Raw genomic sequence first — 16,446 nt, 5'->3', positions numbered from 1 at the left:
CATCTGCAATTTGTCGTATTGAGAACTTAGTCTCAAATTGCAATCGATTTAATAGTATACACTTGTATACATCATTATATACTTATCTATAAGTCTATAAGCTTATATACTGACTTAGTGCTTATTATAAAATTTTATATCAAATAAAAATAAAAAAATATAAAATTCAAATATGGTTTTCTTTATCCACATCATAGACAAATGTATATTTAAATTAGATTAGGTTTCAGAGATTTTAGGTACGACAAAACACTTGAAGAACCTCAAACTTTATTAAGGAAGAATCACAATATGCACTTAGACGAATATCAACTTGCACTAAAGTTTGGTAAGCACTTAGCTTAGTTCTTGGCTAACACTTTTTAACAACAACAGCAACCGCAATGAATTCAATTACTGTAATTAAAATAAAATGTTATAGGCTTTAATTTCGTAAACTGTAAATTCAATTTCATGAATTGCTACACCGAATAATTTAGCTGTAATTATATTGCTCTCTTCTTTTTTCCTATTCAACATTGAGTTTAGTACGATCTTCTCTAAGTTTATACACATACCACCTACTATATGTTAACTATATAAAATTCAGTAGAAGAAAGTGAAGGAGTTTTTTTGAAAAATGCAAAATTTTTATTACAAAACAAAGCGTAGTCTAGTCATTCGATACAGTAGAATAGAAATGTCATTTCGTTGGCTTTTCACATGTCGATCGATCGTCGTCGTCATCGTCGTTGTTTTGTGGCACTGTCAATGTGACTTAAGCGAGGTTCTTCTTATCCTGCTGCTGCTGCTGCCTCCATGCCTCATGGACGGAGTGATATCCGCTCTGGGTCTGGGCAGGAGTGTTGCGGCCGAAAGGAGCCTTCGAGTTCACCTGCAGCATGTAGTCGCCGCGGATGTCGTAGCTGGTGGCAATGCCCATGTAGGCGCGCTTGCCATAGCCATTGTTCTGCTTGTACTCCTTGTAAGAGCTGGCAGCGACAGCGGGGAAGTTGCGCTCATTGCCGGGACGGACCGATTCGGCGAAGTAGCGGGTGGCGCGGAGGGAAGCCTCGACAACGTTCTCGGCACCGGGAACACCCTCGGATGGGCCGTTGGGGTAGAAGTCAACATCGGCGAGACGCTCCTGGGTGCCCATGCCGTAGGCAGAGGTGTGGATGGCATCGACGAAATCGGCATCACCGCGAGCGAGGCCGCTCAGCTTGTTGTCGGGCTCGGCAAACAGTTTGGAGGCATCCAGACCGGTGATGCGGCGCAGCTTGTGTCCAGTCAGGCGGGTGTATTGACGACCAGCAATGCCAGCAACATGAGCAGCTGGACCCTGACCAATCAGATGGATGATCTCCTGGGGCACATTGACTTCGTTGGTCAACTGAACGAGACGATCGCCGATGATCTCACCAATACGCTCAACATTCAGGGTGGCGAATTGCTCAAAGTCCTCGATCTGATCACCAAGCTTGATCACAACCAAATCACCGGTGGTGGTATCATCCTGTTCCTGGTTCTGCTTGCGGCGCTGCTGCTGCTGTTCCTCGCTGCTGCTCTTCTGCTCATCGCTGTCGTTCTGGCCGGGGTAGGGCTGGAGGTTGTAACGCTGCTCGTAGGCCTGGACCAACTTGCGGTTGGCCTTGTTCACCTGACCCCAGGTCTGGGGCAGACCCTGGATGAAGATGGTCACCTCATCGTCGCCAAAGTTGGGCTGACGCTTCACGGTCTGCACAAAGGTGTTCAGGTTGAACTCGGTCTTCTGGCCGCGTGGACCAACAATGTAACCCTTGATCTTGCTAGCCTCTGGCACATAGTCGGGCTTGAAGACACGGTTGAACTGCGACAAGTGGTCTGTAGAGACAGAAATATAAGCATATAGTAAATATAGTAAATAAGTGTTGAATGTGTGTGATCTAAAGTCTAAAGACTTACACAACTTGGAGAGCATGGAGCCACCCTCATCGACGGTCATCTCCTCGAGGCGACGCAGTGTCACATCCTTGAGCATGGGCAACTGCTCAATTTGGTTGGGGCTCACCCAGTTGCTGGGATCCTCGTAGTTGTTCAACGAGTTCGAGCGACGTTGTTGCTGTTGCTGTTGGTTGCCATTGTTTGGCGATGCCAATGTTGCTGCCACCAGGCAAGCGAGAACACACAAAGTGCGCAGAGGATTCATTGTTAAACCAGAGAGAGCAGAGCCTTCTTTCCAAATTGCCGTTACGCCTCAACGAGCTGTACTGCATGTCTCAACCAAATCGAGCAGCGATTTTATAGCTCAGCTTTGCCTGCAGCATTGTTCTACTGTTCGACTGATACGTAACCAACATCAACGTTCATTGACCGCTCGAGCACACGTGTCGTCAAAATAGATGATGATGATGCACTGCATCTTGGTCAGCATATTTCGGTGGAAATGAAACTGAAAACTCTTGACTTGATTTCTTGACTTTAGCAATCAATCAATCGATCGATCGGCGACAATTGCACTACTCGACAATTTACACAATTCACATTTTTCGCTTTATCAGTGATTGGTGATTGGCGGCGATTGGCAACTGTTGAATACTAAGCTCGTGCTTAGCGCAGTCAGCAAACAACGATGCACATTAAGCGACATTTTGTTGCCACACAAAGCAGCAAGTAAAGTGCAAGTCCATTCGGGACAATGTGCGCCTTATGCAACTGACAATTATGCAATCAACTAAACTTTATATCCGCCAATGCCTTTACATATTTAAAAGAATAACTTTATATTTTCTATTTATTTGAATAAGTTCAAAAATTCTTAGAATATAATATTCTGATTATTTTAGTACATATTTGTACCAATCACAATGAAATGTACTAATACGGAAGTTAAATAGTATTCTATTCAATACATTTTAACCTAGTTCTCTTTATAATTTTGTACATATTGATTTGCATATTAATATTGAATAGAATATAATTATCTTAATCATCTTGCAAATTTATACACATATATGAGCACCCAATTTATTTTTTCACAATCACATTAACATACAAGTTGTAAATATGAAACCAATTCAAAATACAATGCACAAGTTCTGATTGACTGCGATAGCTGCAATATCGATAACTGTTAATATCAGCAAAAGATTTATATGGCTAATGCACACTGCAGACACTCAGTTCTAACATTTGGGACATTTGGGAGATTTGTCCCAAAATTGGGACATTTTTCTGTTCAGCGGTTCATTGCTTCGCTTTGCCGATTCATAGTACACAAATTTTGTTTTTCATTCATTATTTTAGTTTATTTCGCTGCAGTAATAAAACACAATTATTTGCATAATTTATTAATATAAATTTATTATTGAAATTAATAATGAATATAATTTGTATACATTCAAATTCATTGTATAGTACAAATTGAGCAAAAATAAAACTACTTGTCTTTAGTACAGAATATTATTTTCATGTTGAATGAAAAAGTGCTGAATATGCAAATGTTGTGTTCAAACTTCTGTCAGTTTATTTTTCTTTGCATACCGATAAAGACACGCTATATTATATATATATACATAAAAGAAATAAGTAATAGAAATGTGTTTGAATGAACTTATGTGCATTCACAATAAGTGAAATAACATCCGCGAAGTTAAAAAAAAAAACAAGAGCAAATTCCCCAAAATTGACTTAGACCAACTTTATTTGATTTGTATATGATATACACCTTATAGTGAAAGGTTATACTAGCTAAAACATGTCAATGACATGCATACGTATATGAAGGAATTATACAGAATCTGCTGAGGAGATTCTAGAAGTTCAATCAAACTTATTCAATTTATATATAACTTATTCTTACATTGTAACTCAGTGTAATCTAACGTAATAACTTGTAGATCAAATTGCAATCAATGCAAATTAATTCATAACTAAAGGTGTTCTTATCAGTGGCTTAACTTTGTTGCGGGTGCTTTGCGCCCATTATCATTTGATTATGCACATTTGCTTATATTCGAGGCATGAGTTTGCAAGTATAACGAAAGTTGCATATGCTCGACTGAAAGATACCCGTTACATAAATGTACCAAACAATTCTGCACATCTCAAGAGTTCAACGAAATGTTTGACAAGTCTGTTATTTGAAAAGTTAAGACTAAGACTGTTAACGTTGCTATTTTCTATTGTTAAATGGTATGTATATATCATGTATATGTTAGGTATACTTATGTGACCCTGAATTTCATAGGAATCTCATAAAATACTGTGTGCTTGACATCTTAGATTCGAGATGGCATTAAAGTTAGGAAACACAATTGAACTGCAAATGTTGCAATTAAGTTTAAAATAATTAAAACCACGAAGATTATAATTTCTGCTAACACAAGATTAAATAACCCTTTTGTTATACGAAGACTAGGTATAGAAAGTAGACGGATGTCGTCTGCGTTAGCACGAGCAATATGTAAGCGTTAAACTTGCTGAAATATATTTGCTGACAAACTGCAACGCTGCAGAAAATCGCAGCAAGTGCTGAATGGTCTGACAGTGCAACAAAATGCACGAATGCACGATGCGAGGCAGACAACAAGTATAAATACTCAATCGCTGAGCAGTGAAAAGCAGTTCAACTCACAGCGACGCAGAGCAGTAGTTGAAGTCCTTCCTGATCATCATCATCGACATGAATCCAATGAGAGTGCTTAGCCTTCTGGCCTTGCTGGTCGTGGCCGCCATGGGCAGCCCAAGCGGCAGGATGAACGACAACTCGGTCAACCAGGCGCTGAAGCCATCCCAATGGCTCTCATCCCAGCAGCTGGAGGCTATTCCATCTGTTGATGATCTGACGCTGGAGCGTTTGGAGCGCATGTCCTTGGAGAAGGGCGCTGAGCTGTTGCAGCAAGTGTGTAAGTAAACTAACATACATATAAATTGTATATTATGTATGGAATGCTAATCTGAATCATCTTGAATTCAGACCATCTGTCGCAGATCAACCACGATGTTGAGCCCAACTATGTGCCCAGCAACGTGCAGGTTTATGTGCCCCAGATCAATGGCGAGAAGATCGTTGCCCCCATCAACGAGATCACCCAGCGTTTGAAGCAGCAGAAGCAGAACTTTGGCCAGGATGAGGTTACCATCATTGTCACCGGTCTGCCCCAGACCAGCGAGACCGTGAAGAAATCCACCCGCAAACTGGTTCAGGCTTACATGCAGCGCTACAACCTGCAGCAGCAGCAGCAGGAGGGCCAGAAATACAGCCGCAGCTCGGAGGAGGACAACAAGAAGACATCCAGCGAGGAGGACTACGGTGAGCTGGCCAAGAATGCCAACACCAACACCGGCGACATCATCGTAAGTAGTCAGAATGTTTAATACATGTACTATTAACAGTGGCTCAATTAATGCTAAACATTTCATGGCAGGTTGTTGACTTGGGCTCCACTTTGACCAACTACAAGCGTTATGCCATGCTCGACATTGAGAAGACCGGCGCCAAGCTCGGCAAATGGATCGTTCAGCTGACCAGCGAATTGGAATTGCCCTATGAGACCATCCACATGATTGGCCAGAACATTGGTGCCCATGTTGCCGGCGCTGCTGCCAACGAATTCACCCGCCTGACTGGCCACAAACTGCGCCGTGTCACCGGTCTGGACCCCAGCAACATCATTGCCAAGAACCGCAACACACTGTCGGGTCTGTCTCGCGGTGATGCCGAATTCGTCGATGCCATCCACACCTCGGTCTACGGCATGGGCACACCCATCCGCAGCGGTGATGTTGACTTCTACCCCAATGGTCTGGGTGCTGGTGTTCCCGGAGCCGACAACGTCGTTGAGGCCGCCATGCGTGCCACTCGCTACTTCGCCGAATCTGTCCGTCCCGGCAACGAGCGCAGCTTCCCCGCTGTTCCCGCCAACTCGCTGAAGCAATACAAGCAGAACGATGGCTTTGGCAAGCGCGCCTACATGGGCATCGATGCTGCCTACGACATTGAGGGCGACTACATCCTGCAGGTCAACCCCAAGAGCCCCTTCGGTCGCAACGCACCCGCCAAGAAGCAGAACAACTACCACGGCATCCACAACGGCTGGCAGAACGAGAAGGATTACTAAATTCTCAAGCAATTTAGGAATCCACAATCCCAATGGACAAAATGATTCATCGAATGTCGCACTTTAGAGTTTAAGAACCCAAACCACACAATTGGATCTTTTTCTTGATAACAACGAGTAGTAATTTTCATACTATTATATAAATTCATGACAAAATAAACGCATATATTCTTTGTGAATAATATACTCAACGCTTTATGATTCTTTGGCATGGTTCAAATCAAGCATCTTGTAAAAATGCATCATGTATGTATGTCGATATTATACTACATTCAAAATTTACCATAGAGTACAAAATATAGCAGGTTTTAGAGTAGAGTAGGAAATTATTTCCCAAATAACTTTTGCCATTACTTTCTGATTCTTTAGAATGCTTTTCAATTTGTGTGGATTCCTTTAGAAATCATGAAAAATATAAATATGCAGATACATATACAGATTCAACTCTATAGTACATATTTTTATTTACAACTAATTCAATTTGCAGTACGCAAAACTTGGTAACTTTAGTCTCGGATATCTAGATATTTATTTGGTCGGACATACAGGCAGTCACAAATAGAGACACTGCTCGATAATATGTTATATACTACATACGTCAGATATTAATATATATTATTCTCCTTGCATAAATGATATTAATATATATTATTCTCCATGAACATTTGTAGATGCTATGCGGATTAAGTATACGGCTTAGAAAATTTCATACATAGCTATTCTTTGATAACAACACTCACACATCGCTTGCCAACTTCGTTACGAATTTGCATTACTAAAATAAAAATAAAATACTTATAAGTATATGTACCGAAGTAGTTATAAAATGTTAATTCAAACGAAGTTTTCGTTTAGCTTCAATATTCACAGATTTTCCGAAAGTTGTTTTTCATTTATTTTATTTATTAGTTTGCAACTGTAACCAGCTGATTTCAAAGGGAGGAAAATCAGCGAAGGAAAATCAATAGTTGGGTCTAAAAATAGCTTTTAAAGCTCGCGATAAGCTTTTGCCAGCTGTAAGGGTTGTCCCTTGGCAAAAGCTTATCAGCAGGCAAAAATATCAAGTACCTTGGCAATCCTGTCGCTGTTTCGACTTTTGGAATTTTTTGCAAGCATTTTCAGTTGTTGCTGTGGGCGTTCCACGCTCGACTTTCGATTGTCGACGACTTGGAGCCACACATAAAAATTTCGTACTAAAAAGTCGACTCCAAACTGCGTTTTCCAAAAGGAAATACTGTCTGCGACATCTACGTGTTCGTTCTAGCTCGCTCCAGTTCACATACATTTATATATATATATATATATATTGTCGTGGTCGTAGTCGTAGTTTTATGTGACTGTTAGCCAGGATTTCATATGCCTTCAAGGTGAGGCAACATTTATATTTTTTGGGTATTTTTTTTGGCAAGCTACAAACGAGTGTTGAACAAAGTTTAAATTTGTGAAGTAAAATGCAGTGAAAAAGTGTGCAGCGAAGATTGAAAGCATAAAAAAGAAAAGCACAAATAAATTTTCCTCGCTTTTTTCCCCTTTGTGTCCACTAAGTGTGTGTGTGTGTGGGGGTGTGTGAGTGTGTGAGTGTGAGTGTGTATCTGAGTGTTCGTAAAAAAGCAACAGAAATACCGAGAAATAAAAGCAGTTTTGTTATTGTTAAAGACAAGCTGCTTGCCTTCACTTTACTTTACGTGTATGTGTATATTTGCAAATATATGTAAGTGTATGTGTGTGTGCATGCGCATATGTACATATATGTATGTGTGTGAATGTGTAACTCGTTATGTTGTCATCTATCATGCAAAGTAATTTGCTGAAGATAAAGTGAATAATATTGCAATAATTATACAGTTTAGCTATCGACGACATCGTCCATCGAACGCGGCAGCAACAACTGTGATAGCACGAAACAACAACAACAGAAACAGAAACAAAGGCAATTCACCCGATGACACACGGAAAGAATGCAGGGAAAAATGGCATTGTCTGTCAAGGACAAAACAAAAAACACCCTGTACATACATGCATACATATGTAGCGGCGTGCGTGTGTGTCCCACTGTGATAGTGTGTGTGTAGCGAGCTAACAACAACAACAACAATAACAACAACAAATAAACAACATCGAGCAAGGCAAGAAAGTAGCACAAACAAATCTGCAGCTGAAATATTGTACACACAGAGAAACAGAGACACGAACACAGACAAACAAATTACATTACAAAACGAAGGAGGCTGCAGCAACATCATCATCATCATCGTCACCAGCTTTATTATCATCAACTAACCAGTAGACAACAACCCCAAACCGAACGAAAACCCACGCAGCAACAAAGCAAAGCGAAGCAACCCCAAAGAAGAATATTTGGCGCCAGTTGGACAACAATTGCTGCTGCCTGAGCTTAAGCCACCATGTGGCTTCTTGCTTCTGTGATGATCCATTTGTTTCCGCTGCTTTTTCATCTGCTACTCTTGATGCCAGTTCATGTGAGTACACTTCCTTCCCTCCCTTCTTAGATGTATGTGTGTCTGTACATAGTATGTAATATACATTCATTGATTGTAAACATTTTATGCCAAAGATTTCATTAAGGTTAAAGACAGTTTATCATATGGTGTAGGCTCATTTCATTATCTGAAACATTTTACATACTTTTTCCATCACAAATTAATCTCAGACAGTACAAATTATCAGTTTTTCAGAAAAATATTACAATTTACATCTTCAAGTATCATATACTGTTCTATAATTAGCCATCAAAAAGTTTACGTGGTTTGTGTTATGAATTTTAGTGCTTCTGATGTAAGGAATTCGATGACAGAAGACGCTAAGCACATAAATTAAGCAGTTAACATTGTACCGAAAATATAATTTAATTGATACGAGTATTTATATTATATATTTATATAGTAGACATTTAAATAGTTATACCTCCAAATGCATTTTTTACGATGCCTTCAAATACATTTTAAATTCTCAAAGAAAGTTTATTGCATACTTCTAGGCGCGCCCATTGTTATTCGACAAAATATCAAATTTATTTCAAGTCCCATAAATTTGAGCTGTCCAAATTCAAATCAAACTTATTTGTTCTCCGTATTCACGTCACTTTCAAAAAAGGACATTACTGCTTTTTCTGCCTCCGCACTGTGGTATAGGAATATCATTTTCGGACTTAAACCTCGCAATTTTATTTATTTATTTTTCGCAATTCTTGTTCAATGCACCTAAATGATAAATTACAAGTGCTCGATTCATAGATCATGCCATATCGTTTTGATGGCGATCGGTAGCGATTAGCGATATTTACGATTCCATCTATGTATATTCAAATACTAGGCCATTAAGGATCTCGCAAAGACATACTTTGTAAACAAAAAAACCTTGGTTAATTTGTTATTGAAAACAAATACAATAAGGAAGCTAGAAACTTAAGAAAGATATTCATACCATGAACAATGTAGATATTCATGACAATTTAGTAGATAGAAGGTTGTTAGTTTCGATCAAGAATCAAGAATGTCAAGTGCTTAACCCACATTTCTTCTATGCACATTATTATAACAAATATAACGAAATGCTTATAATAAAATCTATTTCTCATTGGCACAGGTGACAGCGCGTTTCTGTGAAGGTGGACACATCTGCTCGTTGCCACGTGAATGCTGCACCCAGGGTTGCTGTCCGCCGTATCAAGGTGGACCGCGTCAATTGCCCCCTCCGTCAGAGCACGTACTGAACTTATTCTTCATCAGCCACTGGTTCTTTTGGTAAGTGTGTGCGACAGACAGTGAGACAACAAGACAATGAGGGCAGAGAGATTTCGTCAGTGTCAACATCATCACAGTTGCTCGGGTCTCGGGTCTAGAGGCTCAGGCTCTCAGGGTCCCCAATGACGATGATGCTCTGCTGCATTGCGTTCAAGGTTGCACAGCCGGAGCTAATTGGCATTGTGCGGCACATAGAGTGTGTAGTATACAGAGAGAGCAAAAATCAATCCGTTTCCAATTGAGCCATCACGATTCTTTTGCAATATATTAAAATGCCTTACTTGACCTGCATTCGATGTGATCTTAAATAATACAAATTATTTCGTTTTGTCTTTGTACATTTTTGTTTACCTTATTTTTTAAAAAGAGTATTCATTATCAAAAGAAATTGTTGAATAGAGCAGAGAGAAAAATATAAAAGATATTGTTAATTCAGTTGGAGATAGAATATTCCAGTTTTAATACTTAATATTTTTTATTATTGTTCATCATTATTAACCTTATTTTGAGTTAGGTATTTAATGCGTTAGATGAAATTAAAAGTGTTTCCCTTTAAACTCAATTTTATAATTTGCAGTTTAGAGTCTCATTTTTCTCTCTGTGTAGTATGAGAACGAGTATGGAAATGAATATTATTATTGGCAGCAAAGGTGCCCCCTAACTTGACTGAGTTACGTCAAGTCAAGACCTTATGCAAGTCGACCGAGCCCCAAAGTCCCCAAACAGAACAGAACCGAACAGAACGGACCAGAGGAGAGCAGAGCAGAGCAGACGCAGAGACAGAGGCAGAGAATGCAAAAAGCTATTGGCAACTAATGAGGTACTGTCCATTGTGTTACCCCCCGCCATACATCATATGTTGGTTTGTTGGTGGTACATAATCAAATCTCAAGTCACCAAAAAGCAAACTACTCGTACACTATAGCAGACCATTTAGTTGGCATTCGATGACGAACGCAGCAAGCAGCAAGCTGCAACCAAAACCGTACAACACAAAAAAAAAGTTGCACTTTCAAATGGGTTTCTTCATACATAGCCGGCAGCTACAAACCGAACAGTTAAGGGAGAATCTCCAACCACTTGACTCCATCTCTAATCTTTGCTCTGTCTTACTTCTTACTTTGTAGGTGCGTTGTGGTTGCCATCATCCTAGCCATTCTTTGTGCCTATTCCTTGTGGAAAAAACGACGCACACTTTGTGGCTGGGGCTTCAACGATCATCATCACACACAATCCGAGGGAGATTCCGCGGGTTCCTGTTATGCACCTCCGCAATACAGTCGCTGCAATTCATTTCATCATCCGCCGCCGCCGTACACAGAGGTAAGTCTATAGCATTAGCTTCCGGGTTGTGTTGCGTGATTCTTAACCGATATGACTATGCAAAAATATCCGTTGATTTGCTTTCTATGTCATGACATTCTATATTGTGAGCTAAGAGTAGAAGATACACTGAAAAAAAAGGCTGATTGGATACGCTGAATTTAATACGAAGCGGCCTATCAATTATACCGATTAATACCCAATTTTAAAATTCTTAAATTAAGTATAAAATTTTAAAGAAACCAATACAAAAGAACGTAAGAAAAATTATTTGGCTATTTAATTTAAATAATCTAAATAAAAAACAACTTCATATTGATTTGGTATTTTTGATACAATTCGATGTAGACATTTTCCCATTAATGAATGAATGAATAAGATTTTATCATTGATCTTATTTGAAATTATTGTCTTCAACATTTTTGTAATACGGAGTTAAGAATATATTCTTGAATTTCTAACACGTTCAAATTTGGCAATCTTTTTCAATTCCGAAATTCTATAATTTAGTATGAAATATATAACAAGCATAAAAACAATTATTTAAGTATTTGAAATACATTATCATGATCTTAATTTGGAATTTATGTCTTCAAAATAATTCTTCACTACTGAGTGAAAAACACTATATTCTTAAATTTCGAACATGTTCAATCTAGATTTATTGATGAATTTTAATCTTTATTATCTCTGATTGTCTTGACTTTAATTTAATTTAAACTTTATTTTTTATCCTGATTTGTAAATTTTACCTGTAATTATATATTCACGAATTTCTAATATATTCTATATAGAATTGTTGTAGAATTTTGATGCCAATTTAAGAATTTATTCCTCATGATTCAAAAACTTTTTTTGAGCAATATTTGCTTTAACTGAGCATATTTTAATATTATATTTATATATATTTAAAATATATATTTTATTTCATATCATATCTAATGTTTGGCAGTGAAAAGAGGCAATTGATGAATTCGAAAACTTTCATAAATTAATGAATTTTATCTGCCTCTTGTCAGGTCACATCAAAACCGGATCTGTATCCTCTGGTCTTCACCTGCAACAGCGACAATAGCAAAGGCAACGCTGGCTCCAGCTATCTGATGGTGCAATACTTCCGCAACTATATTGTGCGACCTGCGGGATCTCTGAGTGCAGCCAGCACCGAGGAATCCCTCAGCTCCAGTTTCATATGCAATGCCAACGAGGCGAACACCTTGGTTCCACCTCCATATTCTCGTGCCGCTAGCCCCGAGCTGAGTCTGCAGTATGCTGCCGGAGGTGGTGGCATCTCACATCCGGAGCCAGTGCGCAATTCGCAGCTGGCGGCGCCGATGTACGGCCTGCCGCGATCCGCCTCGCAGCTGGTGGAGCTGGAGTATCAGCCGAGGCATCATCAGGTGATGCCGGCACATTACGCGACTGTGGCGCTGGGCGACAGTGTGGATGGGACGCATTATAGCACGCGTTTCAATGCAACACACGCCCTAAACAGTGGACACTTTTCACCAGATGATTCGTCAATTGGCGGCGAGTCAGGGAATCGAATGCGTCAATTGAGCGGAGTTGGAGTTGGAGTAGGAGTTGGAAGTGGAGGTGGAGGTGGATTTCTGCAATCACGCAGCGATCAACACTTTCGCTATATGGCCAACAGCATCAATAGCCTTAGTGAGATATTTGTGAACAACAGTTGCGCCGCCGGCTTGGGCGGCACAGCGCCAACGGATGTGGGCGGCGATCAGGTTGCAAGTGGCGCCGCCACACAGGCCACATCATTGTGCAGCCTGGCCTTGGCAGCCGGTTGCACGCCTGTCATCTATAGCAATGGCTGTGTGCAGCCGAATCCATTGAATAGTCTCGAGAACTGCTGCCAACTGATGTCGATGTCCGGAGTGGAGGCGGCGGGTGCCACAGTCACCGCACCGACAACCGCAAGCACAGTCTCGGTCTCAGGTGTGAGCAGCCTTTCGAACATCGGCACACCTGGCTCACCGCCCCAGGCCACAAGTCCCACAGATGAGGTGCGCGAAATACTCGATCAGATCAGGCATCTACAGGCGGGCGTTAGTTATGAGCAATTGCTGCTTGCCAATGGCGGTGGCCACAAGCCGCGTCTGCAGCACACACTCTCCACACCCATGGCAAGACCCTCAACACTGCAACAGCAGCAGCCACAACAACAACAACATCAGCACTCCACTTCAGCGTCAGCTTCAGTTTCAGCTTCAGCTTCGGGAGCAACACCGATGCCAATGACCATAACGAGTAGCAAAAGCAAAAGCAAATTGAATGTCTCGAAGCCGCCGAACAAAGCGTTGTACATACCGATGGCTGCGATTGTGGCGCCCTCCTCATCCGCCCAGCGCTGTGTGCTCAAGAGTCCCGTCAGCAATGTGGCAAGCGGTGCCACCAGTTTCCTGGTCAATCGTGGACGCGTGGTGCGCAAAGGTTGGATCTCACGCTCGGCCCCAACAACACCGGCCAGCGGCTTGCCGCCGAATCGCTTTGGCGATGACAGCCCGTTGCTCAATGAGCACGATGAGGACGAGGCCATCGATGAGGCACATGGAGAACAGTATGAATAATGCGAAGAGACTCCATAATAAATGACCTTAAATACGATATTTAGTTTGTAGAACACTCGGTAAATAGATGGGCCTGTTTTTGAGGCCAATTGAGTTCCCAAAGTTAAACGCAACGAGCTGCATCAAGCAAGGCAGTAAATTCCAATTTTAGCTTGGATTTGAACCAGAATGCGGTTCACGAAACGGATATTTTTCGATTGCTTAAAAACTTGCTTTTTCGTTTGAAACTTGATTTACTCCGATAATTTTGTTTTATTTATTAAAAATCAATCTTAAGAAAATAGTTATCCGGTTAATTTTATATATAGTTTCAAAGTTTTTATTTGGCAACCCAATGATTATAAAGATTGTGGAATCTGCTTTCATATTAGTTTCAGATTCGATTTCTTCCTTTAATTTTCTTTATTGTATTTACAAAACGAATTTTCATACCAAGAACAAACTTAAAAGTGGTCTGATTCTTTTGTCATTTGTGATTTGCAAGCTAGCATTAGCAAAATACTGTTTGACCGATTGTTCCTATGAAACAATTATAATACTGGACTTAAACTGACTACTTGTTGGTGCCTTTGTCATACGAAAAACTGGAACAACCAGTTAATCTATGATAATCCAATTGAACATGGATTAAGGCGAAATTTGAAAGCAGCTGATGGAACAAATCAAAATATAAGAAAACCATAATGAATATTGACATTTGGGACATAGAAAATCACGAATTGAGTAACCAAAGAAACAACTTCCACATTTAATACTTGCCGAAATAGTCAGAATAATTATCGCTGAATATATGATTTAGACAACATTCGCACAATTATCAAACACAAAAATAAATAGAAAAAACATTATCTTGTTCGGAAGGATCAGCCCTAAGATACTCACACACAAATGACCCAACATATTGCATCTGAATATTGAATATGAAAATACACGAATGTGAAGTCATAAGATTGCAAATTTCTTCTTTGAAGCTATGCTCAACTAATGATGAATATTTTGCAAAGCAAAAATAGTTGAGAATAAATCGATGCAGAAAATAATTGATTCATATAAATTCAAAATGAATATTTAAAAGTCAAATAATAGTTAACAATACAATCATTATGAAAGTTTGGTCGTCAGCAGTTTAAATAAATAACTGAGCATCTGTCGATATTTGTGTTCGTGAAACAAAAAACTCTTCAATAATATCGGTTTGCGCAAAAAAGTATGCAACATTTTTTTTGCAAAGAATTGCATTCTTTGAAGCAATCCGTGATTTGTGGATTTTGTTGAACAGTGCTGTCAACAGTGATATTTATTTAGCCGAACTAATCTAGAAACAAATACAGAAGGTGGCTCTGATAAAATTGAGCATAGCATACAATCAAAGAGCCGAGATAAAAGAATGCTTCACACATCTGTTGTTTGTCATGTATTCTAATATGCTGATGCTATATGTAAGATATACGTGTGTGAGAACCAATTGCCAATTTAGTATCGCTTAACAAAATTACATTACATCACCGAAAAAAAAAAAACAAAAAATGAATTTATGTATGTCAAATATGTACATTGTGAGACCTCCTTTTGAAGATTTTTCATATGTGTATGTAAATTATATATGTAGCTCTTTATCTTAGTGTATGTAGTATGTAATAATTTTATATTTTATTGGCTACTTTAACTTAAAACAAATCGCACATACATATTGTACATCTATGTGAGTGTGTGTGTGTGTGCATGTACACACCCATATGTATATATGTATATACATATGTAGATAGATGTTAATTTCTTAATTACTACAATTGAATCTTGTATTTGGCGAACTAGTCGAGATTGTTCAACTACCAGAATACTCTGAGGCCATAATGTCGATACTCTAATCAAAAAGTTGCTTAAAATATACGAATGAAATCCTTATTGACTAAACGCACAGCCCAATAATAGAGATATATGCCATACATCTTCAATTTAATAGTCCAAAGAAGCCCTGAAATTTCCAATTTCTAATGCAATTGCAAAATTAACTTCCAAGTCTAATTTTGTTTGACTTTCAATGAAAAGTTGATTCGTCTGATGTATTACGTGACGATTCATTAAAAATTGTTTCAATAATATTTATTGTCATTTAAAAAATTTTATTTGATTTATTTTATAGCTGTTGCAGCAACATAAAAATAAGAATCGAGCTTTTAATTTGCACTTTAAATTCACAGATAAAGTTTATTTTACAAATTTCAACTAAAAAGGGTAACACATGGGTTAAGAGTATCTTGTATTCGAACAGTTTCCACTAAATTGTTGTCATGCTTTTGTGAGAAATGCAAAATGTTGAATTAATGACTTGAAGCACTGATCACGATTAAAAGCTAATTTAAGCAAAACATGATAGGATGAGCACAAAATTTAAATGAAAACAACTAAGCAAGTTGCAGTTGAGTATGCTCGACTGACAGATACCCGCTACTCATTTTTCGAAAATACAAACAAAAATAAGTCTGACCAAAGCAAACTGAACTCGGTGCCAGCTGCAACCGATATTCAGTCTATAAAAATTGTTTCTTGAACAAACCTAAAAGTTCGATGGCCATATTAGGAGGATTCATACAGAATGTAGTGACTGTAATGAAGGGAGCTTGATCAAATTATACGAAGAAAAAACAAACTTGATCCACATGCAACGCAAAAGAGTTTTGTCACCAAAATTTT

The 16,446-nt window shown here is 39.1% G+C and overlaps 3 protein-coding genes and 1 long non-coding RNA gene across 7 annotated transcripts; 2 read left to right on the top strand and 2 right to left on the bottom strand.

The window, feature by feature from the left end:
* Positions 1-607: 607 nt before the first annotated feature.
* On the bottom strand, positions 608-2,243 carry LOC117578078 (vitellogenin-2). The gene is made up of 2 exons (XM_034263229.2): positions 1,924-2,243; positions 608-1,842 (listed from the first exon to the last, which is right to left on the bottom strand). Exons 1-2 carry the CDS (start codon positions 2,165-2,167, stop codon positions 758-760), a joined length of 1,329 nt encoding a protein of 442 aa, XP_034119120.1. The 5' UTR covers positions 2,168-2,243; the 3' UTR covers positions 608-757.
* Positions 2,244-4,584: 2,341 nt separating this feature from the next.
* Positions 4,585-6,266, top strand: LOC117578079 (vitellogenin-1). The gene is made up of 3 exons (XM_034263230.2): positions 4,585-4,865; positions 4,937-5,316; positions 5,388-6,266. The coding sequence occupies exons 1-3, from the start codon at positions 4,643-4,645 to the stop codon at positions 6,078-6,080; spliced, it is 1,296 nt and encodes a 431-aa protein (XP_034119121.1). The 5' UTR covers positions 4,585-4,642; the 3' UTR covers positions 6,081-6,266.
* A 241-nt stretch (positions 6,267-6,507) lies between these two features.
* LOC127566174 (uncharacterized) lies at positions 6,508-7,491 on the bottom strand. The gene is made up of 3 exons (XR_007955485.1): positions 7,149-7,491; positions 6,821-6,855; positions 6,508-6,754 (listed from the first exon to the last, which is right to left on the bottom strand). It is a non-coding gene; the product is annotated as an uncharacterized LOC127566174 (long non-coding RNA).
* On the top strand, positions 7,355-13,994 carry LOC117577555 (uncharacterized). 4 transcript variants are annotated; one of them, XM_034262387.2, is made up of 5 exons: positions 7,355-7,447; positions 7,926-8,560; positions 9,687-9,844; positions 10,972-11,167; positions 12,187-13,994. In XM_034262387.2, exons 2-5 carry the CDS (start codon positions 8,486-8,488, stop codon positions 13,750-13,752), a joined length of 1,995 nt encoding a protein of 664 aa, XP_034118278.1. In that variant the 5' UTR covers positions 7,355-7,447; positions 7,926-8,485; the 3' UTR covers positions 13,753-13,994. The 4 variants fall into 4 exon arrangements, with proteins under 4 accessions (XP_034118278.1, XP_051862885.1, XP_051862634.1 ...); XM_052006925.1 differs by lacking the exons at positions 7,355-7,447; positions 7,926-8,560 and adding an exon at positions 8,739-8,876; XM_052006674.1 differs by lacking the exons at positions 7,355-7,447; positions 7,926-8,560; positions 9,687-9,844 and adding an exon at positions 10,645-10,664.
* The last annotated feature ends 2,452 nt before the right edge of the window (positions 13,995-16,446 follow it).

The sequence above is a fragment of the Drosophila albomicans genome, chromosome X (genome assembly GCF_009650485.2).
Source record: "Drosophila albomicans strain 15112-1751.03 chromosome X, ASM965048v2, whole genome shotgun sequence".
NCBI classification, from domain to species: domain Eukaryota; kingdom Metazoa; phylum Arthropoda; class Insecta; order Diptera; family Drosophilidae; genus Drosophila; species Drosophila albomicans.
The sequence above is the reverse complement of the archived record's forward strand: the minus strand, read 5'-3'. Positions and strand labels throughout refer to the sequence as shown.